The sequence below is a fragment of the Cylas formicarius genome, unplaced genomic scaffold (genome assembly GCF_029955315.1).
Source record: "Cylas formicarius isolate icCylForm1 unplaced genomic scaffold, icCylForm1.1 PGA_scaffold_5__7_contigs__length_24384050, whole genome shotgun sequence".
NCBI lineage: Eukaryota > Metazoa > Arthropoda > Insecta > Coleoptera > Brentidae > Cylas > Cylas formicarius.
In genome coordinates, this window is record NW_026844341.1 from 23,729,600 (window position 1) to 23,756,340 (window position 26,741).

Sequence of the window (26,741 nt, forward strand, 5' to 3'; positions counted from 1 at the left end):
CTCATGCAACAGAAAGTATTTGTCGACGCTTTTCCTCTACACGACGCCGATTATAAAACAACAACGAGCGGGTCGATAAATGACCGACAAGTAGTACTTTATTATGCACGAACTTAACTATGAATCGACTCATCGTGTCGACCGTCCTCTTTTGTTTCGCAGATCCTTGCCACACAGTGGGGTGCTTTGGCGGCATGGAAGAAACCCCAACCGCTGAACTTAATCGAAAAATACTACGGCACGCAGTACGCTTATTATTTCGCCTGGCTCGGGTTTTACGTTAGAATGTTAATTCCGCCTGCCGCAATATCGATACTCGTCATACTTTACGGTCTTGTGACGACCCGTTTGAACGAAATAGGGTGAGCGAAAGAACCACAGAACAGCGTTTCACGACAGCAGCGCCACGCTGTGACATTTATGCTCAACTACTCGTTCCTCCTCCGTGTCCAGTTTATTCCGGATTTTTTTAGAGACGTGTGCACGAGTGACATGTTATTGTGCCCTCGCTGTCACTACAGCAGATGCAAGCGCGAAGCACTCAAGAGCTCCTGTTTGTTCGCACATTTGAACTACTTGTTTGACAACGCCGTCGTCGTTGCTTTCGCCATAGTAATGTCGCTGTGGTGTAAGTCACGATAACATGGTTATAGGGACAATGTTTATCGCCATCGCCCGTAGCCACTGTATTTATGGAAATGTGGCAACGCGAAGACTCTGTGCTCCGACTCCAGTGGAACGTGACGCCCTATGAATATCTGATCGTCCCGAGGTTTGCACTTCACGGCGCTCTGTGGGTGGGGTTAGTTATAAAGTATATACGAGTGTGAACTGATCAAAAAAGTCTTCTAGTGCTGAATCCAGCTCTTCTTTGATTTGTTTTGGTGTAAAACCGTTCAAATAGAAGTATTTGATGACACCACGTTTTTCCAATTTTTCCATTTTCAAGAAAATAATGGAAGCGTCTCTCGCAAAATAACGTAGCGGTTATGTTGAAACTGTACATACCAGCTGACCGGAAAAATTTCACCTCACCCTCGTATACGATCGATATAAAAGAAGAAAATAATGCAATTACCTTATCTTAATTTGTTAATAAACTTAACTATTAGTTAAATTATCATATTATCATATTTATTGTATAAGCGAGTTCAACATCTGTATCTCCGAAACTAAGAATTAAGTAAAGTAAGTAAAGATTTTTGACAACTTTTTAATTTTTGGGGGACGCCTCCAAAAGATTTGCTCACAGTGCGTCGCGCCCAATAAAATAAACAAACAAGAGAAAAAAACGAATCTCGCTTTTCCAGGCCTCAGTATACAGAACAGACGGACGAATTGAAATTTTGCCCCATTTCCGGAACACTCGAACCTCACATGTCGAAACGATCTGTAACCTATCGATACGCGCTCACGTCCGTGTGCATCTTGCTATTGGTAGGTCATCGGAAATAGGCGAGCGGCCCTGATACTATAAGTTAACGGACCGTTCTAGTTAGCCGTGATGGTTTTGGCAACCTTCGCTGTGATGGTGTACCGCGTGAGCGTCAACCTGGCCATGGTTAGGTCGGTTGACGTGGACGTTATAACGGGCAACACGGGACTCATAGCGTCCGCGACCGGCGCCCTCATGTCCGCCGTTTTCATAGTGATATTCAAATGGGTGCCGAACGGTAACGCGGCCATTTTCGAAAACTAAACGCGCCCGTTTTAGTTTTACGAGAAAGTCGCTCTGAAACTGACCGAACTTGAGAACCATCGCACCCAAGACGCCTTCGTCAACGCGTACATCTACAAGAGTTACGCGTTGGCCTTCACTAACAACTACGCCCCCTTGTTCTACATCGCGTTTTTTAAGGTGCTCACTGAACGAACCAAACCGCGATCCGCGCTATCTACGGTTTCAGGGCAAGTTTTTCACTCACCCCGGCGACTTGAGGATGTGGAGTTCGATCGGCGGTTTGGATTCGGATATCTGCGACCCGACGGGCTGCGTGGTCGATTTGGCGATGCTCATGTTCACGATAATGGCGGTAAAAGCGATAGCGAGCAACGTGCAGCAAGTCGTGGCGCCGTAATATAAAGGACACGCCGTCGCTTCGGCAGCGTTTTTTGTTGCGACATCGCTTTCAGGATCTTGGTGAACCTGTACAACGCGTATCGCTCGAAAATATGGACGAGCGACGACGTGCCGCAGTGGGAGAGGGAATACCTGCTCGCGCCCACCGCCGAATTTTTCATTATCGACGAATACATGGACATGGGTTGACCTCTGTAGGTATACGTGTAAACAATTTTGGCGACCCTATTTTCGCTGCAGTAATTCAATACGGGTTCGTCAACTTCTTCGTCGTGGGGTTTCCGGTCGCGCCCCTCTTCGCCCTGTTGAACAACGCTGTAGAGTTGAGGGTCGACGCTTCAAAAATCGTCAAAAGTTACCGCAGACCGGTGCCCAACAAGGTTGCCGGCTTGGGCGCGTGGTTCGGTATTCTGCAGGCCATGACGTATATCGGGGTCGTTACTAATGTGAGAATTCTCAATCGCACGACAGAACACGAAACACCGCGACAGATTTTAGCACGCGTGTATTGTCGGTTGCGGGGTTTAAAAGGGGCGCCGCACTGTGGGCCCCATGAATAAACTAGGTTGCAATAAATCATTACTAAAAATGCAAAATTTGTCAATGTTTAAAAGATTGTCTATTTTTATTGCACTCGCTTCAATAAAATAACGAAGTTTTCGTACTTTTGAAATGGCTTAGTAGGCCTTGAAAACAAACGCCGCTTTAATTATTTGACAACTGATGTCAGTCCTGTCAATTAGTTTAGACCTGTACATGCAATGTAGAATGTTTGGGTTTTTTCTGCGATTTGACAAGAGGTGACGGGACAAGCACCATTAATATCTAATTTTTCAAATTCTATGGAGTAAAAAAATAAGAAGGTCAACGAGTGCCAAGCAAAAATATACATTTTTTATTAGGCAACGGTGTAAACTACTAAAAACCGTTAGCCAAAAACAAACAAACCAAAAACAAAAAAAATATTAACAATTAATATGCTCAGTTGTTTATTATAATGCATTATTTTTATACATATGGTTTTCATTCGATACACACGTTTAATCTCAAAATTGCAAGACTACTTTTGCTTTTTCGTTTTTAGAAATGTCCGAAATATCGAAAAAAAACGTTGTTTCAATTCTAAAGTATTTCTAGTAAGAGAAATATTTAAATTGGTTGTAAAATATTTTAACCTTAATAATGAGAATGTTTCGACCAATACACAAAAACAGTGGAAATCGATTATTCAAGATATCTGTAACGAAATAAACACAAGATGGAGGAAATGCGGCGAAAGATCTGATCGATGGTAGCTCAGAAGTAAAAAACAACAAGAGGAAATTAAAATTAGGAAACAAGAGATTCAAAAAAGATTTAGAAATGAAATGGCTTTAGACGTAGACAAGCCAAACCTGGATTCGGATCCAGTAATGACGAAAATACCGCCAGAGCCTTTTTTAATCTTCCAGAAAAAAGTTCAGATATAACAGGAGTCAATAGAACATTAATCGAACAATTTGGTGTGATATTGGACACAGTTTGCTCGGGGCATAATATAGATCCTGTAAAATTTGAAGAGTACTGTAATAAAATTGCAGACCTGTATTTAAATCTATACTCGTGGTTTTATATGCCCATAACCGTCCACAAACTGCTGTACCATTCCACTGATATTATTAAACATTGTGTTGTGCATATTGGGCAGCTCTCTTTGGGGGGGGGGGGGGGGCAAGAGGCACGTCCCAAAGATTGTCGGCGATAGCGCGAGCATCACACCCAAAGAAAATCGCATTTTTTTTAAATTCTAGTTTATCTTTAAAATATACTCCGAAAAATAGTAATGTGGCAAGGCTGGAAAATTGAAAAAAAATTATATTATTATTTACCGGCAATGTATAGCCCCAAATAATAATTTTTTTTAAGGTTTTTAGGTTACTAGAAAATAATGGAATTAATGCAACCCAGTTTGGGCAATGGGCCCACAGTGCGCCGATTAAATCCAACCATTGACGCATTGCAGGCGTTGGTGATCGCGTTCACCAGCAATATAATGGAAAAAATCGTGCACAGGATGTCCCGACAACACGGCCAAACGTTTCTCAACTACACCCTATCAGGTACGATCCGCCGAACTCGATCAACACTGAAATAGTTCGAGTAGAGTTCTCCAAAATATATACCTTTCATGGTTTTGACTTCTGAATGAGTTTAAGACTATTCAACACCTGTACTACAAGCCGGGTCCGTATTTAAGATGTTAGCCGACAAGAACTGTGCCATGCGGACTATTGTATTTTGAAAGTAGGATTTAAAAGAATAGATTTTTCACTGCATGGACTAATAATAATCGCGGAATCGATGAAGTACCGAAATACGGTTCTGGAACGTCACGATGGAATTGCAAATCTATTTATTGAATGTTACAAAGAGAAACCCAATCGAGGTAGGCCTGCGATTAGACCTTCATAAGAATTTACCAAAGTTAAAAACCGGATTATGTCGTAAGAACGGCATATAGTTTGGAGAACTGTAATGTCAATGCGAATTGGAGTAGTTATTATTCGTTACTTCACCATCTGCCGTCCCCCGGGGGAGATTTTGTGATTGCAAATTTACAGATTCCCAAGCAACCGAAAAAAAAAATAGTTTGACCATCCTACGAGAGATGTCGCCGCCCATTAGGAGCTCAGGTTTCGATCGCCAGATGTCACCCTTAATGGGGGGTAGGGGGTAGTTTTCGCGTTAGTGCCTTTTTGGCAATTTCGCCACGCTAGGGGTAGTTTTTGCGTTCGGCGACCACGGCGAATGGCAAACGATTGCTTTCAATAATAGCAGCTATCGCAGTGATAAGGAGGAAAATTTGGGGACAGACCTCCAAAAGGTTTTGATTCTACTGTATCTAGTGACGGGTGCTTGTTTCCTATTACTATCAAAGTGCTTATACAAGTTGACGAAAATTCATTGCTCCGCCCATCTTCGCAAGTAGGGATATGTGGATGTATAAATTGTTCGCATATATTCCAAAACTCTTAAATCGACTGTGACTTAAAAAGTGTACTTAACGCAGCCAAAAAAAAAAAATTCAAATGGCCACTGATGTTGTTAGGATTGACGAAAATATGCTGTTTAAAATTTACAACACTGGCGTTCGTTTCACCAGCAGGGACGAACATACGGATTTTCAACTAGAAGAGTCCTTGGATTTTCTCAATTTTCTAAACAAAGAAGTAGGAGAACGTCTAAAGTGAAACGACGTTTCAGCACACATCGGTGACGACATAGAGGTGATGTATTGGAACGAAGAAGAGCTTTGTGATTTGAGGCTATTAAAAAATGGACGGTCGCAAATTTTTCTGGAAAGAGAAGATATTGAAAAAATTATGTCAAAAAGGCACAGTCTTTTTAAAGCTATAAATTTATACCGAGATGTAAATATACATAACCGAGATGTAAATATATATAATCAATAAATAATTTTATTAGTAACACGTATTTGGTTTATGTCATTTTTCATTTAATTCCTAAACATATACTGCTCTATAATTTGTTTCTGTCTGACCGCAAAACAACATACACCACCAACTTACTTTAAGTCAAAAAAGGGATCTGACTAACTCAACTTGCCATTTGTTAGCGATATTTCATAAAAATGTTACATCATAAATTTTATCGGTGCACATTTATTTAATTTAATTATATTTTACGCGACCTCGACGACCTTTTATTATATTTATGCGGAACCAGAACAATGCAATGCACACTTGATGAATTTAAACAAAATTTCATCACATTAGCAAATATGGAATATAAATGCTTTATTTACGTATGATGTTTTTTATCGTTATCAGATACATTGTAAGTTAATAAAAATGTGTTTATTGAATTCGCGCATTTCTAATATTTCCCTGATTAACAAATTTAAACATGTCGGATGTCAATACTTCGTAAATGTCAATAAATTATTATATTTTAAGCGACCTCGACGACCTGTTATTAGTTGAATTCTCTTATCGTCGCCGCTGCCGCGAAATCGTCGTCGGCTAGGCTCGGCTAGGCTCGACTAACGTAGCGCGCGAAACGGGTTCGAGGTTCGAATCCCCCGACCGCGCGCGACACACCGGTCGCTTTTTTCACCTCGCGCAAAAATACGTCATGACAAAAAGGCACTAACGCAAAAACTACCCCTAGCGGGGCGAAATTGCCAAAAAGGCACTAACCCCCATTAAGGGTGACATCTGGCGATCGAAACCTGAGCTCTTAATGGGCGGCGACATCTCTCGTAGAATGGTCAAACTATTTTTTTTTTCGGTTGCTTGGGAATCTGTAAATTTGCAATCACAAAATCTCCGCCGGGGGACGGGGGATGGTGAAGTAACGAATAATAACTACTAATTGGTATTCCTTGTTCCTTCACACGTTGAAGATAATAGCAAAATAGAGCAATAGATGTAGCTCTTTATTTCAAAAATTGTTACCCGTGGTAACAATATATGAAACGATGCCAAAGATGCGCAGTAGGTCAGCTACAACGAGAGGTACTTATTGTAATACTACCTTAGATTCTTAATGTTACATGACGATTATTTACATGCTTGGAGTTGTCTAAGCTATGTGGCTCAAGTTAAATTAAGAGATTTTTAATTTCCGTTTTAAATGCATTCCTGTTATTAATCCGTCTAACATTGAAAGGTAGTTTATTAAACAAATTTAGTGATTGGTGTAATATTCTGTCCTCACATTTTGGATTTTCTGACATGCGTAGGTTTCTATTGTCTGCGCTGAGGTTGCCTATTATTTCTATATTAGGCTGTTCAATTTTGAAGAATACAACATCCGTTTTGTCTGTATTAAGAATTAATTCGATTCGGATTCATTTAAGATCTTATTATTTATGTTAATTACTTTTATTACCTACTTAAATCACTTAAAATTGTTCACATAATATATCGGTTTCACTATCGCTATCATCGCCTGTTCTAATTATTATTTGTTCTATATTATTTGCGATATGGATATACGGTTGTTCTGCTTTTTCTATATGTTTAACAGCATTTGCTCAACTTTGTGGAGGCATGTTAAAAACTTCGGTTTCTATAAGTTTGAGGACATTGGAGTTAACACGGGGAAAAACATTGTTACGAAGAATTCTAAAACTTGCCTTTTGTCGATTTTTTTTAATCTAAAACCCATGTGCTGAATACACTTCCATAACATAGTTCTGCCACATTCAACAACGGTTTCATCTTTTTCAAGCTTCCTAATTAAGATATCTAACGTAGGCACGCCGTATTCACAATTTTCCATACAGTTGATGTTGGAATTTTTGTCAATGTGACCGTTTTTTCTAAAGATGCTTTCTTGCTGGCACCACTATCAATGAGAGTCAAATAAACATTGTTTATAACTTCCCTAGTCTTAATAGAATAGCGTTTTCTACATTTGGGCGGGAGCATCTCCTGAGATACACTAGACTCGCACATATTTTGCATAATTCACACACGATTGAACACACGCTGTATTACACACGAAATAAGAATGATTACTTCTAAACTTAAACTAAGCAAAGAATATTAAACACACGCAGTTTTACCTGAATTTAAATTCCGAAACTTTAGGTAATAATCTTGTTTCATTGTACGTTAACAGACCGTACCGTGTCTTTATCAACATTGACAACTTGAAAACATTGGAACTGACAACTGAAACACAGCCTTCTAGTTATAGTCAATTATCCTTATAAGGGGAACCTAATTTTCAGTTTTTTGCAAATTACCGAAGTACCTTGTACATTTTCAAAAAGTGTTTTAGAATAAAGGTTTTGGTTTGGATCTTGCGCGTTGTTTGGTTCAGGAATTTTTTCGGTTTTGGAGAAATGATTTTTTTCTCGATGCCCTGCAAATGCGGTTTTTAAATTTTTAAAAAAACTTCTCGACCGCCCAGCCCCCCCAGTTTCAATAGGCCTCGTTATGAAGCTAAACTCTATACGTGTCAAGTTTCAAGTGGATGGCTTCAAGTTTCGGATACTTATGTTTCATAGCAATGTCCAAAAAACAATCGACAATCTAAAAAAAAAGCTGGACGCTGAGGTTCGAAGGGAAGGTTTTTCTATTGACTTATGTGTCTTATGGTCTGTTTAAAACGAGTGAAATCTGGATGCAGTAAGTCGTACCGTTCGAAAGTTATCGCAATTTAATGCCCCGTCTACACAGCAGGAGAATGGAATCGAATTTTCCAATTGTAAAATTGGCCTCACCCGTCAATCCCACCGTTTAGTGTCGATCGAGTTCGCGCCGACAACATTGTCACCCTACGCGTGTCACTGTGGGCGGATCGACTAAACCAATTTCTATGGTGGGTTCGTTTTCAGCGTACGACTTCGACGAGTTCGTCGTGTTGTTGGGCAGACAGGGAAACCTCGGCGGTCGTCCCGCCAACCTGTGCTACTATCGGGGCAAACGGAACCCCCCCGGGCACCCCATGGAGTACGCGAATCGGAAGGAATACTGGAAAGAGTTGGCGATCAAGATGGTGGCCGTTTTGGTGTTCGAGGTGACGACGGCGACGGCGGATGATATTATCGCAATAAGGCGGAGTTGTTTCAGCACGTTATCGTTACGATAAAGGGGTTCCTCGCTTACGCGATACCGGACGTCCCTTTCGCTGTCAAACAGCGAGTAGCGCACCGGGAGAACGTAAAGAAAAAACTGAGGATGAGAGAGCTGCACGAGGAGTACTTGAAGAGACGCAGACGCAAGTCGGAAGACTAAACAATTGACGCGAACTAATCGGTCGGAATTCGGGTTATGACATCACATATTTCAAAACGTGAACGTGGACCGCATCTTAACGTCGAACAGACATTTTACGCAGCCTAAATTGGATAAAAAAGGGTATATTTTATGCAACCTTACCTGGTCCACAATGGCGGCAATCGCCAGAACCGGCCATCTCGCTGTAAAACAAATAAATACAACATTTTTTAAAGGTGATTTGTTTATATATAGAAATAACGCATACCAAACATTAAAACTCAAAACCCAATATTTAAGTTGCAATAAATAATTCAAGTTGTGACACCAGGCTATTCCTTTTAAAAGTGCGGAAATGATCGTGACGTCATACCGCTGCTTTTCGATCGATACTGCGACATGTTATAGTGTTATTTTCAGGTTATATGCCGACAATTATATTATTTACGTTCATTTTGGCTCGTGCAAAGGTGTGTTTGTATTTAATCTAAGCCAGTTTGTATTTGTGCTTAATGTACTTTACATAAACGGAAGATGAACTTTTTATTCGTCAACCAGAAAATAAAAACCGTCGTTTTTTGTTAACATTATGTTCAGGTGTCACTTTAGCCTTAACCGTACAAACATTTTTAACTCTCCAAACTTGCACCCTACTGCAGTATCCATAGTAATGGCTTCCTGATCTATATAAAATAAAAAACACTCTAAGTTATCAATGGCAATATACTTTAAAATCAGTATTTAAGTTTGCACTAGTGCACTTTTTGTTTTTTTGTTGTTGAATAATTTACATTTTATTTGATAAACCATTTGATTTTTAAAAACTAGAAAACTTTTAGCTTTAACACCTTTAACCTTGAAAGAAAAACTTTCGGTGTTCTGTAGGTAAGATGTAAACATATCCACTAAAGGTAAATTAGCAGATTGACCTTTTCAAAAGTCGGCTTCGATCATTATAAATTTTTTTTTTTGATACTAAACACGAGATAACAAAAGCAAGCGCCAGGATCAAGACCGAATTTAAAATTAAAACCAACAAGCCGAACGCATTGTAGTTCTCTAATGGGTTCCCTATGCTCACAAGCGAATTGACGTCACAACCGGTCACAGCCAACGACAGCGCGCTTCAAGGATACATGTATACAGCAACTGTGTGGACATTTTAAACAAGTAATACAATAAAATAAAATATAATAAAGATAATGAATAAATAAAAGATATAAAATTAAAAAATAAAGGAGTTTCGTTTAAATGGTTTTTAAAATGCACGTGGCCTTCCGAGTAATGTTCATTGACTTGAAATCACCTCAGCAACAACGAATAACACCCTGTCTACACTTCAAAATAAAAAATATAAGCAGGGGCCTGCGGGCCAAAAAAGGAAAACGTCACAGTCGACATCCGTCACGCGAAAATGTTCAGAGACGCGCGCAGACCGATAGACTACGTAATAGCGGTCAAACCAAACAACATGGACCGCCTGGCCACTTACCTCGAGAATCTGGAGGCGTTGGGATTGGAGTTCGAAACCGAACCCGGCCAGGCCGTAGATCTCGTCTTCGTCAAAGTTCACCTCCCGAAAACTGCGCTCGAACACTTTTCCGATATCTACGACGTCGGCAAAGAGGAACCGCCCCCGCCGAGTGTCGACACCGGGAAATTTACTCATCCGTTTCCCACGCCGGCGTCAAGGATATCGCCGAAACGGAAGGGGTAAATATTCTCCGAGTCATAAACGCCTCCTCGAGTAGGAAGATTAACACAAATGAATTTTAAACGTTCAGCGATATATAGTAGTGCCGGTTCTAAGCCACTTTTGGCGGGAAAATTTGAATTTTCATGAATATTCGGGTGTGTTCGGGTCGGCGAGTGAAAATTTTGAATCCTCGGGTCCGTTGGGGTTGACGCGGGAAAATTTTGAAGGTTCGGGTATGTTCGGGTTTTCGCGGAAAATCTTCGGGGTCCGCATGCGCAGTGTAAATCGCATTCGGCTATATTCGGACTAACTTGCATATGCATAAGGGGAAATTGTCGGGAAAACCTATACTGTGCATTTGTCCAAATCACCCGGGGCACCGGAGACGCACACCCGAAAGCGACCGAAACATTTATCCAAATAAAGAGAAGAGGTTAAAGTACGAGTTTAAACATGGCCCAGATAGCAAATGCGGTAAAATTATTTTACTTTGGTTAATTATCTACATATGCTGTTTCCACTATACAGTGTGCTTACAAACAAAATAAAATTAACAAGAAATAAAGGAACAACAATTTACTCTATTGTTTAGGCTAAAGAAAATTTACAACTTCTATTAAACATACTTCAATGAAAGTGTAGGTAGGTATTTCATTGGCACCTAAGGGATTTTTATTTTACAAATAGGCATCTTTAAGTAATGGCCACTGTTCTTCTCTAAAATTTTAATTCATTTTCAATTCAACAAATCAGGTATTGTGAATATTAGGAGGCTGTGGATTGGAATATTTGCCTTGGTTCTAACGATGTCAGCTTTATGTCTTCGTTTATATTGGACAAAAGTTCAAGACTTGATCAAACAAAATTTTTCTGTTAAAAACGTTCCTCATAAAAAATCACCGGTCAACTGGTTTGATAAAGATCTAGTAGCTCTTAGAAACAGAGTGTCAGCTGTTAAAACTCTCAGTAAAGTCTCACAGAACCCTCTATATACAGAAGTGTATAAATCGCTATATAAGGAATATAAACAAAAAAATCAACAAACCAAAAAAGCTGCCTTTGATGGCTTTATCGAAAAATCAACCAATAAAAACAAAGAAAATCGTTAACTATGAAAGAAATTGTCTTAGGAGACGTGATAAAGAATCTGATTTATCAGCAAACGATCTTAACAGTTTTTTTAGTTCTATCTCGAGTAATATTATAAAGATCTTAACGGTGAATCGCAATGTACAGAGTGCATGTGTTGAAGGGATTCCACAGGAGGAAACTACTTTTTTTTGCATCCCATAACAGGGCTAATGTCTGGTTCGAAAATAATTATCTTAAATTAAATTTAGACAAGACCCAGAGTATTGTGTTTTCCTCCAATTGCTTTTGTACGAAACGTAGTCAATAAATGAATCTATCTATCTATCTATCTATGACCGCAATGATTTATTTAAAATAATTGAAATAGGTTTGGCTCTTTGATTAATTAAAATGCAACTGAATCTTTTAAGCTGAGTCGCTGTAAATATTAACAGATGTATTATAAAATAATTGTAATGTAAACAAATCGTAATTATTCTCTATCGATGAGAATTCTTTCTCCACGGAGACGTTTTGCCGCCCTCCCTCCCGCGCCGCCCCCAACGCACCGATACGATTTGGACAAATGAACATTCGGACAAATACGGACATCTAAAATTTTTGTGGCGGGGTACGTTTAATAAATACCGGTGTGTAAACAGCAATTTCTCAAGTTTGAATCGAAGGTTAATTAGGTCACGCTTATAAGACTTGATTCAGGAAGAAGAAGAAAGTACAAATGAAAATAAACAATCATCCCAATTTTCAAGGCGATTCTAAATCTACAGCAATAGCGAACAAAACAACTGAACATCATTCGTATATTCAAACTGAAAATTGATCGTTCTCTACATTTTCTTAATGACAAATTAAATAATTCGTTTTTTTATTTAACATAAAATATCCACTTTTTCATCAACAATATTCTTTTGTAGTATATGCCGGACTTCTTCTTGTTCGCATTTTCCATCACTTCAGTTTGTTAGCATGCATTATTTTTAATTCTTTTGACAATAAACTCTGGGATATTATAACCTTGCAAATCTACACAACACAACTTCATCCTAACTCTGTCTGAGGTCAATTAGAACTACAATAAATAATTCCAGACTCATATATTATCTAAATCATATTTGTAAGAGAACGGGGTCCTCTCGGTGTAAAGTGGGTAGTACGAAAATTTTACTAAGTTTGCGATGTCTTGAACAATTGCGTTAAGTAAGTCGTCGATTCTCGGAAGCGGATACGAGTCGCTTACAGTCACGACATTTAACTTCTGGTAATCAATAAAGAGACGTGTACCGCCATCTTTCTTCGGTACTAAAACAACGGGTTCAGCCCAAGGGCTTTCGCACTCTTCAATAATTCCTTCTGCTAAGAGTCTGTCCAATTCTTGTCTCAGAATTTCCTTCTTTTGTGGCGACATCCTGTAGGGTGTAAGGGCGATTGGTGGATGGTTTCCCGTGTTGATGTAATGTCGAACGTAAGGGCTTGGTTCTCCCCCCCAAATGGAAGGTATCCTTTCGTTCTGTCAAGAGTTGATTTAGGCGCCCTCTCTGTTCATCTGTCAACATTACTCACTCGTCTGATCGCAAATGTTCCAACGACGATGCTTCAATTACCGTGTTTGACAGCAGTGGTGATGAACTCTCATAGTCCGCTGGGAATGTTTCTTCTGGCTGATCGGCAAAAGTCCATTCATCATTGTGAAGATCAAAACTAAGCTTCATGTCTTTCAAGAAAATCGATTCCGAAAAGTGTTCGATTGTCTGCTTCGGGGAATATAATAAATTTAGATCGAACTCTTCTTCCGTTCAAGTCTCTCAGTCAATGGAAACAAAATTTTTCGAGTTTTGGCGTTCGGCGCGAACACGTAATTATTCTTGCGTACTTCTAGTCCTTAATCGGCAAACCGGGAGCAAGAAACACTATTTTGTTCACAAAACGTTGAAAAAACACGATGTCCAGTTGAACAGATTACGAAAACCGGTGAAACTCACGTAAAATTTCGGAAATCTAACCTCTTTCGAGCCACAAGTTGGAGCGCCAGTGTAAGAAAACGGGGGTGCTCTCGGGGTGAAGTGGGTAGCATGAAAACACGGAACAGTCTTCTTACTATTTTACTGAGTTTGCGATGTCTTTAACAATTGCCGCGTCGGAATCCGGACTCGTCGTGCCGTGCCGGGGTCCGAGCGGGATCAAAAGGTTTTTTTCGCGTCGGGCCGTCTCAAAGCGTTGCAGTGGTGGTTCGTTACATATTTTGTTTATCTAACCACTTAACTTAGGCAAATTACAAACGCGGAAAGGATCATGATCGCGTACCGCGTGCTCCAGAACACCCAGTACGGGCCCGCCGATGTAGATTACGGCATAGAAAAATTAATTCGTTCTGGGGTGGTCGCGGACGCGTATCCTTTGCATGAGACTGGCGGAGGGCGGACCAATCAGAATGACCGTGAGGTGAGGGTTTAGACCGGGAAGTTACCCATATCTATTTCCGCAATAACACTTCGTTACATTTGACATTTCCCAGCTCCTTCTGACTCACTTTGCCAACATGGCCTCGGTGCACAAGCAAGTACCCGCGGACCTAATCAAGAAGTATTTAGGTCCGGAGATCGCCTTCTACTTCGCCTGGTTGGAGTACTTTAATTTGATGTTAGTGTTCCCGGCCTTGTTGGGGGCGGTGATCTTCTTCGTAGCAACGGTTTTCCCTGCTTCGCGCTACACGTAAGCAGCCGAAATACGAAACGCTCACGACGGGACGAAACCGCCGGTCGGTTTCAGATCCGACGTATGCGAGGCGACGGACGTGTACCTGTGCCCGACTTGCGAGAACAGAAAGAGTTGCCGATTCAAGCCGCTTTCGCGGTTCTGCGCGTACGGCCGTTGGACACAAACCTTCGACAACAACTTCACCGTGTTCTTCGCCATTTTTATGTCGTTTTGGGGTAACGGAATACGCGGGACGTTCCGCTTTTTATCGACCAAACAAGTACCGCTAAATATTGTTTTTTGTCGTATCCAAGGGTTAAAGCTGTTAAAGCTAAAAGTTATGTTATAATATAATATAATATTGTAAATCCGTGCTGTAAAATCCCGGAAATGTCCGAAGCGGCTCGAATCCGTGGGAAACGAAAGTGACGTGATAAAGCGACGCTTCCCGCACGCTAGATCGGTGTGTAATTTAGGTATTTTACAGATGCGAGTAGAAAAATGATTCTTTTTTAAACTAGTGCAAACCTAGATAGTGATTTTAAGAGTGTTCTTTATTTTATATAGATCAGGATGCCATTTGTATGAAGGCTGCATTAGGATGAGTGCCAATTCGAGGAGATAAAAAATGTTGGCACGGTTAAGGTGAAAGTGACACCTGAACATCACGTTAAAAAAAAAACGACGGCGTTTACTTTGACGAAGACAAACAAAAAACCAGCGCTATGACGTCACGATCGTTCCCGCGGCTTTAATGTCGTTTAAAAAGAATAGCCCACTAAGCCCACTAAGCCCACAAAGAATAGCATACTAAGCCCACTACTCTTTAATATTTATGGCGAGTGGATTATGAGGAAGGCGCTCGATGAATGGCAGGGAGGAATCACCATTGATGGCATCAAAATCTGTAACCTACGTTACGCCGATGATACGACACTAATCGCTGCGTCAGAAGAAGAATTGATCAGTCTCATACGTAGAGTTGAAGCGACGAGCAACGAAGTGGGTCTACAAATAAATAAGAAGAAAACCAAAATAATGATAATTGATCGCCAAAATAACAACAGACCTGAAGTAAAACAGATAAATAACATCGAGACAGTTGATACCTTCATATATCTTGGCACCACAATATCGAACATGGGCGGATCTAGCGAAGAAATAAAAAGAAGAACTGCCATAGCGAAAGAATCCATGACCAAACTAACTATAGTGTGGAAAAGCCATCAAATATCCCTTAACACTAAAATAAGATTGGTCAAAAGTTTAGTGTTCTCAGTCTTTCTCTATGGATCAGAATGCTGGACGCTGAAAATGAATGATAAAAGGAAGATAGATGCATTTGAAATGTTCTGCTGGCGACGAATGCTAAGAGTGTCCTGGACCGAGAGAAGAACCAACCAATCCATCCTACAACAACTTGGATTTAGGAAGAGATTGAGTATCGTTGTCGCAGAGAAAATTGCAAAATTCTTCGGTCATGTGGTTAGAAGAAATGGCCTTGAAAGACTCGCACTGGAAGGAACGGTACACGGCAAAAGATCAAGAGGAAGGTCGCCCACAAGATACACGGATCTTATAAAGAACCTTACCGGCAAAAACCTCTGCCAGTCATTCAGGATGGCAGAAAACAGACAGGAATGGAAGCTCACCACAGAAAGCAATCTATGAACTCACGATGCTCGAAACCGAGCAAACGACTAAGAAGAAGAAGAAGAAAAAGAATAGCCGGGTGTCACAACTTGTATTATATATAGCAACTTAAATATTGGGTTTTGAGTTTTGATATTTCATATGCGTTATTTCTATACATAAACAAATGTATTAAAGAAACTTAAAAAAATGTGCAAGTTCACTATTTTGATGTTAATTTCACCGGGAAGTGCCCGGAGCTCGCATAACCACCATAATTTCGACCGAGATTCAACATTTAAGCCGATAATTGCCCGAAATTTCGTAGCGACCATGTTCATCAACATGTGGCGACGAAAGGAAAACATTTTAAAGCTAAAATGGCGTCTCGCCCATGAGCAAATCGAGACCGACATAAGGTGAGGACATCGACGACCCCCTTTCCAAACTCTCGATATAATTCGCGTGTCCCGCTTTAAGGCAGGTTCACGCGGACACGACGAAATACGCGCGCCGCAGCCCCATCACGGATGAGATAGAGCCGTTCACCCCGAGAATGTTTATCGTTTTGAGGTTCGCGGTGACGCTCGTAACGTGCGGATTTCTGGTAACCACCTCGTCGGAAACGCGCCCCCATCAACCTATTTCATTTCAGATCGCGATAGTGATCGCGGCCTTGTTCGTCATAATAGTGATTAAGCTTTACGCGACTGCGTGGTGGGAACAAAGCCGGATCGACTTTTTCGCTTCAAACAGCTGGACGATATCGATGGTCCTCGGGAGCGTCCTCCAAGTCTGTTTTATTAAACTGTTCTCAAAGGCGAGTGCCTATCGTAACAACAAACGTGGACCTCGCTATCGATCCCAACCCCTAGGTGTACGGCCCTGTATCGATACGACTCACCAATCTCGAAAACCCACGCACCCAAACGCAGTTCGACAATTCCGTCTTGTACAAGCGATATCTGTTGGCGTTCGTCAATAACTACGCCCCGCTTTTCTACATCGCGTTCGTGCAGGTAAAATCGCGTCGCCGGATCCGGCTCGCAGGACCAAATCGTGTGCTTCCAGGGAAGGCTGTACTCGACACCCGATCGCGTCCACAACGTGGTAGAGAAGGACGTTTGCCAACCATTCAATTGCATCACCGTGCTCTGCATCCAGTTGGGGCTCATACTGACGCTCAAGTCGCTGGCCGGCAACGTGCTGAACTTGGTGTTGCCGCTGACGAAGAGACGATTCCAAAAGTGGTTCGCGAAGCAAACGGGGCCGCGTCAAGTGCTGCCCCGGTGGGAGGAGGAGTACCACATGACGCCCGCCGACCGATACGTTTTGACCACAGAGTTCACAGAAATGAGTACGCCGTTGCGATACTTCCTTCACGGCGCCTTTATTTTTTTATTCGATTTCGCAGTAATTAAATATGGCTTCGTGACGTTTTTCGTCGCGGCATTTCCGCTGGCGCCGCTCTGCGCCGTCGTCAACAATTTACTCGAACTGCGTTTCGACGCCTACAAGTTCCTCAAGGTGTACCGCAGACCGTTGCCGATACGGAAATCTGGCATCGGCGCGTGGAACGGCGTCCTGCTCAGCGTCACCTTCATCAGCACCGCCACCAACGTAAATCGCTTCCAATGAAAATTTCCTCTCGAGACGAGACGGTTTTCAGGCGTTCGTATTATTTTTTACTACCGACGTGGTGCCCCGGACGATATACACGTTCGAGTTCGGGCGGGGCCTCGACGGATTTCTAAACAGCACTCTATCAAGTACGATGATCCTGCGGGACGCCTTTTTCATATATGACATCCATATATTCAGCGATCTCCACAAGGGACATCCAATAGACACAACAAACAAAATCCATCGATATCCGCGAAAAACAACGCAACAGTGGCGGCTCGCACAATAAAAATGGGGGGTTGGAGGCGCGGCTAAGAATTAGGTAAATTTTTTTTTTTGTAGGTCACCTCCAAAAAGTCTAGAAGCAGTGGATTTAAAATGACAAACTTTAGTAATACTTACATAATATCTAATAATTGGGATTTATTTAAAGAGACAATATACAGTGTCTCCAAGATAAGGATGCACAGCATGGGGATCTCGGAAACTATAAGAGATACAGTGTCGGTTAAATTAGACAAAAGTTGCGCATTTTGATACCGAACAAGATCCCGTTTTACAAATTTGAAAATTCCAAGCCGTTCCGGAAATATCCGAGAAAAACCGAAATATTGCGATTTCGTTTTTATTATTTTTTAAAGCTATTTGAAAAGATATGAAAAAACGGAAAACACTTTTCCATTGGCACTTTTTAATCTCTCCAAATTGACGTTAACAAATTTTCATTACAGCGTTTCGATTCCATGGAACCACCATCAACTTTGATTTTTCTTATGGGACGGAAAAAAAATACACACAGTATTAGGTTGTGCTTTTCATTGCGAATTCAACGATGTACGATACAATATGGTTACTTATGTTTTTATCCAGAAAAATGGATTTTTAATACATTTCAGCATTTAAATGGAGTAGGCCATGACAAAATGACATCCAGTCAATTTCAATGACACATTAATGTTATTTGTCTTTGTTATCAGTCGATCATAAGTTTATTCCTTTAGTTATTGTTTTTGTATTTTTATTGTTGTTGTCTTTTTCTAATTTATTTTGTTCTACAATGGAGGGAGGTAATTTTACAAACGAAGAAAAATGTGATATGCTGTCTTGCTACATCTGATGCCAAAGAAATTGTGTGGAAGCCGAGCGTATGTATTCTAACAAATACCCAGAGCGGAGACAACCTGACAAGAGTATTTTTCGGCGTTTGTTATTTAATCTGAAAGAATATGGATCATTTAAGAAGCCTGCATTATCCCGACAAAAACCTTCCAATGAAAAAAACCAATACATTGTTCTACAATCTGTTATCGAAAATCCACAAACTTCTACCAGAGAAATTGAAGACCAGAATGGGGTAGCTAAATCTACAGCTCAGTTTATTTTAAGGAAAAATGAATTTAAGCCTTACAAATTCAGAATATGTCAAGGATTAAAACCGGGTGACGACGAACGACGTAGACATTTTTGTGAGTGGTATACCAGGATGTGTGATGAGAGTTTTAATTTTCCATATAAAGTGATTTGGTCTGATGAAAGTATGGTGACCAATAACGGTATTTATAACAGGCGCAATACACACTATTGGTCGCAACAAAATCCACGTGTTAATAGACTATCCAGACATCAAGTTCGCTTTGGGTTTAATATTTGGTGTGGGATTTTTGGTAGCAAGATTATAGGCCCTATTTTCTATAATAATTCCTTAACTTCCGAGCGGTACCTTGACATCTTGAGGCACGATTTAGAAGATGCCTTAGATGATTTACCGCTAGGCGCTGTGCAAGGCTGCTGGTTCCAACAAGATGGTGCCCCAGCCCATAACTCCAGAGAAGTTCGCCAATATTTAACTGAACGGTTTGATGGAAAATACATTGGGACTTACAGTGAAACACCTTGGCCTCCAAGGTCGCCGGACTTAACTCCCTTGGACTTTTTCTTATGGGGCTACATAAAAAATGAGGTATTCAAAGAATGTTTTGACAACGAGGAATAATTACGTCAATCAGTACGAGCAGCGTTTAATAAAATTACTCCTGAAATGTTAAGTCGTGTTTTGGAGTCTACCGTGAGACGGGCGTACTTATGCCTAGAAAATGGAGGTAATTTATTCGAACATTTGTTATAGAATTTGTTTTTCATTAACTTGTTGGATTTAGTTGTTATGTTAAATGAACAGTTAGAGTTAGTAAATAAATAAACACATTAACTCGAACTTGTCAACCATTTTCTTTTGCCTTTCATCGTTCGGATCTCATGGCCTACTACAATAAAATACTAGAAATGTATTAAAAAGCCATTTTTCTGGATAAAAACATAAGTAACCGTATTGTATCGTACATCGTTGAATTCGCAATGAAAAGCACAACCTAATACTGTGTGTACTTTTTTTCCGTCCCATAAGAAAAATCAAAGTTGATGGTGGTTCCATGGAATCGAAACGCTGTAATGAAAATTTGTTAACGTCGATTTGGAGAGATTAAAAAGTGCCAATGGAAAAGTGTTTTCCGTTTTTTCATATCTTTTCAAATAGCTTTAAAAAATAATAAAAACGAAATCGCAATATTTCGGTTTTTCTCGGATATTTCCGGAACGGCTTGGAATTTTCAAATTTGTAAAACGGGATCTTGTTCGGTATCAAAATGCGCAACTTTTGTCTAAGTTAACCGACACTGTATCTCTTATAGTTTCCGAGATCCCCATGCTGTGCATCCTTATCTTGGACACACTGTATACGGCGATCTTTAGCAGCCGCTTATCGATAACTCTCTGACTGAAGTCAGATATGCTGTCAATAAGATTTCTTTCTTTAGATAGCCAATGCCGAATGTCTTTCTTGGTAATTAAAAATGTTTGAGGGGACCGTTATTAAAATTTTTATGAATAAGTTTCCCTTAGCTCGGTATTTTGAGAAATAAAATCAGAAAGTACAAGAAGCCCCGAAATTGCTTTAAATTCTTCCGTGTCATAAATGACGCTCAATTCTGTACGGAGGTTTTGTTCGATGAAAAATGAGAAATTTGTGATTGTATTTTTACATTTTTGTACTATATTAGCTGTACTCTTCAGAAAAAAAAAGACTGGCATCCACTAAGTGGTTCCTTTGCTTGATATATGATAATATCGCAAACTCCCTTTTGCTTCCCGCGAATATTCCGCAGAGTCATCATCCAGCTTACGACGCTTTGCATTAGATGAGGATCACTCAAAGTCGTCTAAAGTGATGTTATTTCTAATTTCTGTTAACTTAGTTTCAAACGATAATATGCATCTTTTTGCGATAACTGCGTCAATTTCTCTTTTTTGAAACTTACCAAAAAATAAGTTTAGCCAGATCGATAATAATAATATAATAAGAATAGGCCTCGATTCATATCTAAAAACACAAAACTAATAAAAAAAACTGCGATCACGCAACACGCGACAAATCCACCTAAAATCAGTAATTGCACAAACTGCAAACCGAAGGAGCAGCCGCCACTCCAACACAAATCACTAAAATTGCATCGCAAATGCTAAAACAATTTAAACACTAACGGGTTGAAACAAACGTCCACCACGTGCAATGGTACCTTCAAGCTCGCCGCGAATCTCTTTCCCTTTGCAGGGTTCGCAACGGCACACCAACCGCTCTACCAGAGAATCCCGAACAAACAAGAAATCTGCTTTTACCGCGGTCACTATTACCCGCCCGAGGCGCCCCTGGCCTACCAACTGACGTTCAGCTTTTGGAAAGATTTGGTTTTCAGAGCTGCTGCCGTTTTCATATTCGAGGTAACAGCGTTTTCTTTGATACTTCCAAAACTGTAAAAATTTTCAAATGACCCGAGTCAACTTAACAACGCAAAATGACATTTTTTTATTCAGCATATAATATTAATATCAAACACAATTATCGCCTACGTAATACCAAAGTGTCCGTTCGCCGTTAAACAACAACTAAATTTGGACGTAAAGAAGGACAGGGAAGTACAGCAGAAAATGCTACGACCTGGACCAGAAAAACACGATATCGGAGGAGTCAGAACGCGTTACATTCTAGAGAAGGTTAGATTAATTATCTTTATTGGCACTCTTATTTCAACCAGGTCGTTAATCTTTCCAGGCACTGAGATTATAAAACCAGGTGTTAATTTAACGTAACGCATTTAAATGTTGTCATTATAAAATAATAAACAAAATTTCGCAAGACCGGTCCTGTTCCTTATCATTTATTTTTTAACCCGAGATGAACTTAACCTAAAAATGAATGTCAAAACAAACCAAGATAAGTTTTGGAGAGACGATGTTGAAGACACGCAATTTTTACGCACTGAAACGGGTTTTTTCCACTCAAAAAGCGAACAACCCTCAAATATGCATAGTCGGGGCCGGGCCGGCCGGATTCTATGCGGCCCAGCACTTTGTTAAAAAATTGGGACATGCCCAAATCGACATTTATGAAAGGCTGCCAGTACCCTTCGGATTAGTACGGTAATTGCCGCGTTTACTTATGCACACTGTCCAAAAATTAAGCATATGCCTACCAAATTCAAGCTTCGGAGTGGCCCCCGACCATCCAGATGTAAAAAACGTCATTCATACCTTTACAAAGACAGCGAAAAACCCGAATGTTCGATTTATTGGCAATGTTAACTTAGGTACCGACGTGTCATTGGAGCAACTGCGCAAATTTTACCATGTAGTCGTATTGGTAAGTTGACAATTTTTAAAATTGCAATTATGAAAGTTGAACAATGGATTACCCAAGGCCTACGGGGCGGACGAAAATCGCACGTTAAATGTAAAGGGCGAAACCCTCGCCAACGTGATACCGGCCAGACAAATTGTTGGGTGGTATAACGGCTTACCTTGGAATTCTGACCTAAATATTAACCTCGATGGGGAAACTGCCGTTATTATTGGTCAGGGCAATGTCGCGATAGATGTCGCGCGAATTTTAATGACGCCAATAGACGAGTTAAGGGTAGCGAACGTTTTTCATGATAAAACAGCCTTACTACACAAAATATGTTCTAGAAAACCGACATAACGTCTTTTGCCCTTGAACAAATTTCAAGATCAAAAATCAAAAAGTTTTACTTAATCGGAAGGAGGGGTCCTCTACAGGCCGCGTTTACTATCAAAGAACTGAGGGAAATGCTTAAACTTGGAGGCTGTTCTACTGTTTGGAGGAAAGAAGACTTTGAAGGTGCAACATCTAGTAATGATAATGCTGCAAGCTTTACAAGAAAGGTGGGATTTTAGGAGTGGCGGCACACATTCCAAATCTGCCGCGACCCAAAAAACGCATTACGGAATTAATGCTGAAGTCGCTGGAAGAGCAAAAGCCGCCGTCTGGCAAAATATTTAATCCGGTATTTTTACGATCGCCGTTAGAGTTTCGAGGGAATAATAAAGTTGAAGGGGTAGTTCTAGGTGTTAATGAATTAGAAGGTGAGGACATGTTGAATCGTAAAGCAGTCCTGACTAAGGAAACGGAAAACCTAAAGTGTGATTTGGGGATTACGAGCATAGGTTGGTCAGTAGCGAGAATATAATGGAAGAGGCATGAACTTTTCTTGATTTTTTTTAGGTTATAAATCAGTCCAAGCAGATCCGACACTTCCATTTGACAATTCCAGAGGCGTGGTCCTAAATACCAATAGCCGAGTGGATAAAGGTCTGTATGTTGCAGGATGGCTCGGCACGGGCCCCGTGGGGGTAATTCTTACCACCATGAGTAACGCATTTGGGGTAGCAGAAATTGTTGTAAACGACATTCACAAACAGAAGCTTGATGAAGTATCCAAACCTGGTTTTGAAGAGGCCAAGAAAATACTAGACAAGAAGGGTGTAGAAGCCATTGATTGGTTTGGTTGGGAGAAAATTGATAAATGTGAGGTAAATGAAGGAAAAAAAGTTGGCAAACCCAGAGAAAAAATAGTTGACATAAGAAAAATGATACAAATCGCACAATCATAAATATATTCTTTATTTTTTTATATACCACTGACTAATAAAATTGTTTACTTAAAGTCAATCGAGTTATTCTTCCTTAACTTAAGACCACTATAGAACAAAATCATCCCGCTAAAATTTGAAACAAAAATGTTTATCATGCGAAGAGGCTGTTACAAACTTACCATTCCATTATATTCCAAAATATGTCTGCGAATCTTGGAACTATCCACCCATGTAACAAAATCTTCCAGCGTCCTAGTCACCAAAAACGCAGGATCTTTTACAACTTCAGGACCAACTCTCACATGACCCTGTTCTATTAATTTGGTAGCACCTTTTATATTTTCAGACATTTTATCTAAAACCATAATTAATTGGATTCTAGTTAATACGCAAAAGACCTTTTTTACTTCGAACCATAAGCACCGGTAGCCTGCGCCGGCAAAAGCAGGAGGCAGTCACCTTCTCCGCGAGGCTGAGATCCCATCGAGTTGGGATAAGTCCCATGACATACAACTTTTCTAATAGCTGGGCACTTGATTGTATCCTAAACGGGTCTTTGGCGTCGATCTCTTTAATTTTTCTAGCCAGTTCCCTTATATTCCTAGCCAATTTATTGTATCTAAAATTCGTGTAGTATTGAAAACAGTTTCCTTTTGAAAAAGATAACCTTACTTTGTATAATCCTCCCTTTTCTGAATGTGATATCGTTTCAGCACTTTTACTTCATGCAAATTATTATCTACTTCCCAAGAGATAAAGTCTACTTTTTTTAGCAATTTTTGTTCATGATATTTAAGTTTCCGAACCATTTTCTAGAAACAGAATTTTAAATCTCAAGCAGAGAATATGAAATATTTTACCCACAGTAAAATTAAACCAAAGACCACACCATCAGTTCTTCGGGCGGTATGGAAACCCACAGATAATAAATCCTCATCAAATTTTAAAAAGTATTGATTATTTCACCAGCATGAAAACCAATCGATATTTCGCATAGAGAATTGCTCAATAAACACAATGAAGTCACAGTTTGTCGCAAATTTTTTCGTGGCTCTATGCTTTTTCCAAAACACAAAATTCGGTAGGTAATTTATTCGATCACAGATATCGCGGATTAACAAATCAATTTACTTGCAGCCTCTTCCATAGACTGCTTTAAGTGTATCTCAATCAACAAAAGCTACCAGCCGTGCGAAGATCCTTTCCACAACAATTACACAGCAGATATTTACGAATCGCCTTGTATGGGAGGTCGCAAAGGCCGAGATGGACTTTTCCCAGCCACTTCCTGCGTCAAAATTACCGGAGTTTTCGGTGAATAAAAAATTATTTCATCCCAATACGATTTTAAAAATGTCAAAGCAATTCAATTCGATTTTTAGACGACAGTAAAGAAACCGTGACAATCAGAGGATGCGCGTTGGACAGTGGAACACTGACCACGGACACCGAAATCGTGCGCATGTCTCACTGCGGAGGACTTTATTATTCTAACAGGTCATTGCTCTATAAGTAAATTCTTATTTCCAAATTTTTAATTATAGGTACGTAAGGGGTTGCGTCCAGAGTTGTAATGATGCCGATGCTTGCAATTCCTCGAGGAATATGCGTGTAAACTACGCAATAATCCTAACTATCTGCTTAACTTGTATAAAGATATTAGATCTAGATTTAGCTATAAGTATAAAAGCATTCTTTAATCGTTAGCGAAATTTTGTATATTAATTTTTATTGTTTAAATATCGTTATCAGAATAAAGTGAATTTAAGAATACAAAGGAAATTAGGAGGTAGAGCTATATTTAGGTTTCGTTTCCTGGTCTGTGACCGTCCTTATGTAAATGATATCCTCAGGCAGGGGATTTGGGGGATTGTCTTCTTCAAGAAAATATGAACACGCTATGGCCAAAATGGAGCCTACAAAAAGGGGATTTAAATTCGTTTGATTAATGTCTAGAGGATAACTTACCATTATGACTAAAACTAAGAGATGTAACTGAGGTGTGATATTGATGAAACTGACATAATCGTTTCTTGTTAAACCCATCCCACACATTCACGAAACCGTCGGAGCCGCCCGTTGCGAATGTATTGTGAATGGGATGAAAACTACAAAATATTCTCTGTAGCTCTCAAGATAATATTGTTGTAAGCATGTATGTACCTGATAGCATTAACGGGAAATATCTTTTCCAACCCATCTTCTTTAATCCTGTGGCACTTGAATGCATATTTCTTCTTTTGCACTTCTGGACTAGTGTCCAAATATTCAACAGCGACCCTGCCCTCAATACTACTTAAGACAAACCCCTGTTTGTTGGGAAACGCCCTGATACATCTGGTCTGATACTTGAGACTAGTTTCGCGTTTTTGCAGGGCATAACTCATGTTGCGTATATCCCACACTAAGACTTTACGCCCGGCCGTGGCTACCAGCAGTTTTTCACCACACACACTCATAGAAAATACCTTGTCGCTTTGGTTGTAGTTGCCCGCGCAAGCGGACGTCCTATTGTCCCAAAGTTTAACGTGGTGGTCCCAACTGCCGGTCAAAATGCAGTTCAATTCAGGACAATGTTCAACACACTTTATAGCATTGTTGTGGCTTCCCACTAATGTTTCGGAGGCGGCATTAAAGTCGAATGACTTAAGCGCGTTGTCGAGGCCCCCGCTGAATGCGTGAACTGCGTCCTGAGAATTATCCTTCATGAAATACTGTTTTCCAATCACTAAGGCAGAATAGTTTATACCGTGAAACAGCAGTCCAACACCGCATTATCGTGGATGTACTTGTGTCTCAAACTGTTGGCGCCGATATCGTAAAGCCTGACAGAACTGTCCCACGAGCTCACCAGCAAAAACTGATTTGTGTTGGGGCCAAACTTTACCGAAGATATCGCGTCTTCGGGTGTCGATTTTAATTTGTATTCTCCCTGGGACTTCATCATTTTTCAGAAAACGCTAAACGAAATCAAAACACCGCCATAACCTAAATTCAAAAATGAGAATCCCAAGCCGAATAACAGATTGAAGAGACGCCCGGCGAAATCTTTGGGTAGGCGCTGCTTCCTCTTCTTTTTTTGAAAATACATTTAAATTAAGGGGGTGCCATCTAGTAATGAGGAGCGTGGTGGTTTCTTTAATATTGCACTCAATCCCCCTCCAAAAGTGCACCGTTCAAAAATATCGATTTTCACTCTTACGCAAATTGCAAGGGCTCGCGGCCAAAAAAACATCGGCACACCCTAAAG

General features: G+C 40.2%; 7 protein-coding genes and 1 long non-coding RNA gene across 20 annotated transcripts; 6 read left to right on the forward strand and 2 right to left on the reverse strand.

Annotated features, from left to right (window-relative positions):
* The first annotated feature begins 261 nt into the window (after positions 1-261).
* On the forward strand, positions 262-17,214 carry LOC132702448 (anoctamin-3-like). Of its 8 annotated transcripts, XM_060671066.1 has the most exons (16): positions 262-362; positions 474-628; positions 682-772; positions 1,311-1,437; positions 1,496-1,663; positions 1,715-1,858; positions 1,908-2,074; positions 2,134-2,264; positions 2,321-2,526; positions 4,083-4,179; positions 8,430-8,611; positions 8,665-9,047; positions 16,177-16,344; positions 16,406-16,532; positions 16,581-16,944; positions 16,997-17,214. In XM_060671066.1, the coding sequence occupies exons 1-12, from the start codon at positions 286-288 to the stop codon at positions 8,827-8,829; spliced, it is 1,710 nt and encodes a 569-aa protein (XP_060527049.1). In that variant the 5' UTR covers positions 262-285; the 3' UTR covers positions 8,830-9,047; positions 16,177-16,344; positions 16,406-16,532; positions 16,581-16,944; positions 16,997-17,214. The 8 variants fall into 8 exon arrangements, with proteins under 8 accessions (XP_060527049.1, XP_060527045.1, XP_060527047.1 ...); XM_060671062.1 differs by having other exon boundaries at positions 1,715-2,074; positions 2,134-2,526; XM_060671064.1 differs by having other exon boundaries at positions 1,715-2,074; positions 2,134-2,526; positions 16,410-16,532.
* Positions 9,545-14,504, forward strand: LOC132702454 (anoctamin-3-like). The gene is made up of 3 exons (XM_060671079.1): positions 9,545-10,524; positions 13,864-14,038; positions 14,112-14,504. Exons 1-3 carry the CDS (start codon positions 10,226-10,228, stop codon positions 14,310-14,312), a joined length of 675 nt encoding a protein of 224 aa, XP_060527062.1. The 5' UTR covers positions 9,545-10,225; the 3' UTR covers positions 14,313-14,504.
* LOC132702634 (anoctamin-4-like) lies at positions 15,143-17,346 on the forward strand. The gene is made up of 7 exons (XM_060671402.1): positions 15,143-15,295; positions 16,229-16,344; positions 16,406-16,532; positions 16,581-16,745; positions 16,801-16,944; positions 16,997-17,289; positions 17,340-17,346. The coding sequence occupies exons 1-7, from the start codon at positions 15,143-15,145 to the stop codon at positions 17,344-17,346; spliced, it is 1,005 nt and encodes a 334-aa protein (XP_060527385.1).
* A 156-nt stretch (positions 17,347-17,502) lies between these two features.
* On the forward strand, positions 17,503-21,291 carry LOC132702456 (uncharacterized). Its single transcript, XR_009618885.1, has 3 exons — positions 17,503-17,545; positions 17,595-17,870; positions 21,153-21,291. It is a non-coding gene; the product is annotated as an uncharacterized LOC132702456 (long non-coding RNA).
* Positions 20,306-24,478, reverse strand: LOC132702453 (U3 small nucleolar ribonucleoprotein protein IMP3). Of its 2 annotated transcripts, XM_060671077.1 has the most exons (5): positions 24,356-24,478; positions 24,164-24,303; positions 23,899-24,110; positions 23,671-23,846; positions 20,306-21,349 (listed from the first exon to the last, which is right to left on the reverse strand). In XM_060671077.1, the coding sequence occupies exons 2-5, from the start codon at positions 24,298-24,300 to the stop codon at positions 21,071-21,073; spliced, it is 804 nt and encodes a 267-aa protein (XP_060527060.1). In that variant the 5' UTR covers positions 24,301-24,303; positions 24,356-24,478; the 3' UTR covers positions 20,306-21,070. The 2 variants fall into 2 exon arrangements, with proteins under 2 accessions (XP_060527060.1, XP_060527061.1); XM_060671078.1 differs by lacking the exons at positions 20,306-21,349; positions 24,356-24,478 and adding an exon at positions 23,498-23,617 and having other exon boundaries at positions 24,164-24,338.
* On the forward strand, positions 21,674-23,509 carry LOC132702451 (NADPH:adrenodoxin oxidoreductase, mitochondrial). 5 transcript variants are annotated; one of them, XR_009618884.1, is made up of 7 exons: positions 21,674-22,018; positions 22,082-22,238; positions 22,296-22,511; positions 22,565-22,736; positions 22,793-22,902; positions 22,958-23,062; positions 23,121-23,138. XR_009618884.1 is itself a non-coding variant. In XM_060671072.1 (6 exons), exons 1-6 carry the CDS (start codon positions 21,795-21,797, stop codon positions 23,125-23,127), a joined length of 1,050 nt encoding a protein of 349 aa, XP_060527055.1. In that variant the 5' UTR covers positions 21,674-21,794; the 3' UTR covers positions 23,128-23,257. The 5 variants fall into 5 exon arrangements, 4 of the variants coding, with proteins under 4 accessions (XP_060527055.1, XP_060527056.1, XP_060527058.1 ...); XM_060671072.1 differs by having other exon boundaries at positions 22,793-23,066; positions 23,121-23,257; XM_060671073.1 differs by lacking the exon at positions 23,121-23,138 and having other exon boundaries at positions 22,958-23,066.
* On the forward strand, positions 24,438-25,273 carry LOC132702455 (uncharacterized). The gene is made up of 4 exons (XM_060671080.1): positions 24,438-24,572; positions 24,629-24,805; positions 24,874-24,988; positions 25,036-25,273. The coding sequence occupies exons 1-4, from the start codon at positions 24,509-24,511 to the stop codon at positions 25,196-25,198; spliced, it is 519 nt and encodes a 172-aa protein (XP_060527063.1). The 5' UTR covers positions 24,438-24,508; the 3' UTR covers positions 25,199-25,273.
* On the reverse strand, positions 25,274-26,650 carry LOC132702452 (mitotic checkpoint protein BUB3). Its single transcript, XM_060671076.1, has 4 exons — positions 26,241-26,650; positions 25,655-26,181; positions 25,460-25,599; positions 25,274-25,407 (listed from the first exon to the last, which is right to left on the reverse strand). Exons 1-4 carry the CDS (start codon positions 26,436-26,438, stop codon positions 25,274-25,276), a joined length of 999 nt encoding a protein of 332 aa, XP_060527059.1. The 5' UTR covers positions 26,439-26,650.
* Positions 26,651-26,741: the final 91 nt, after the last annotated feature.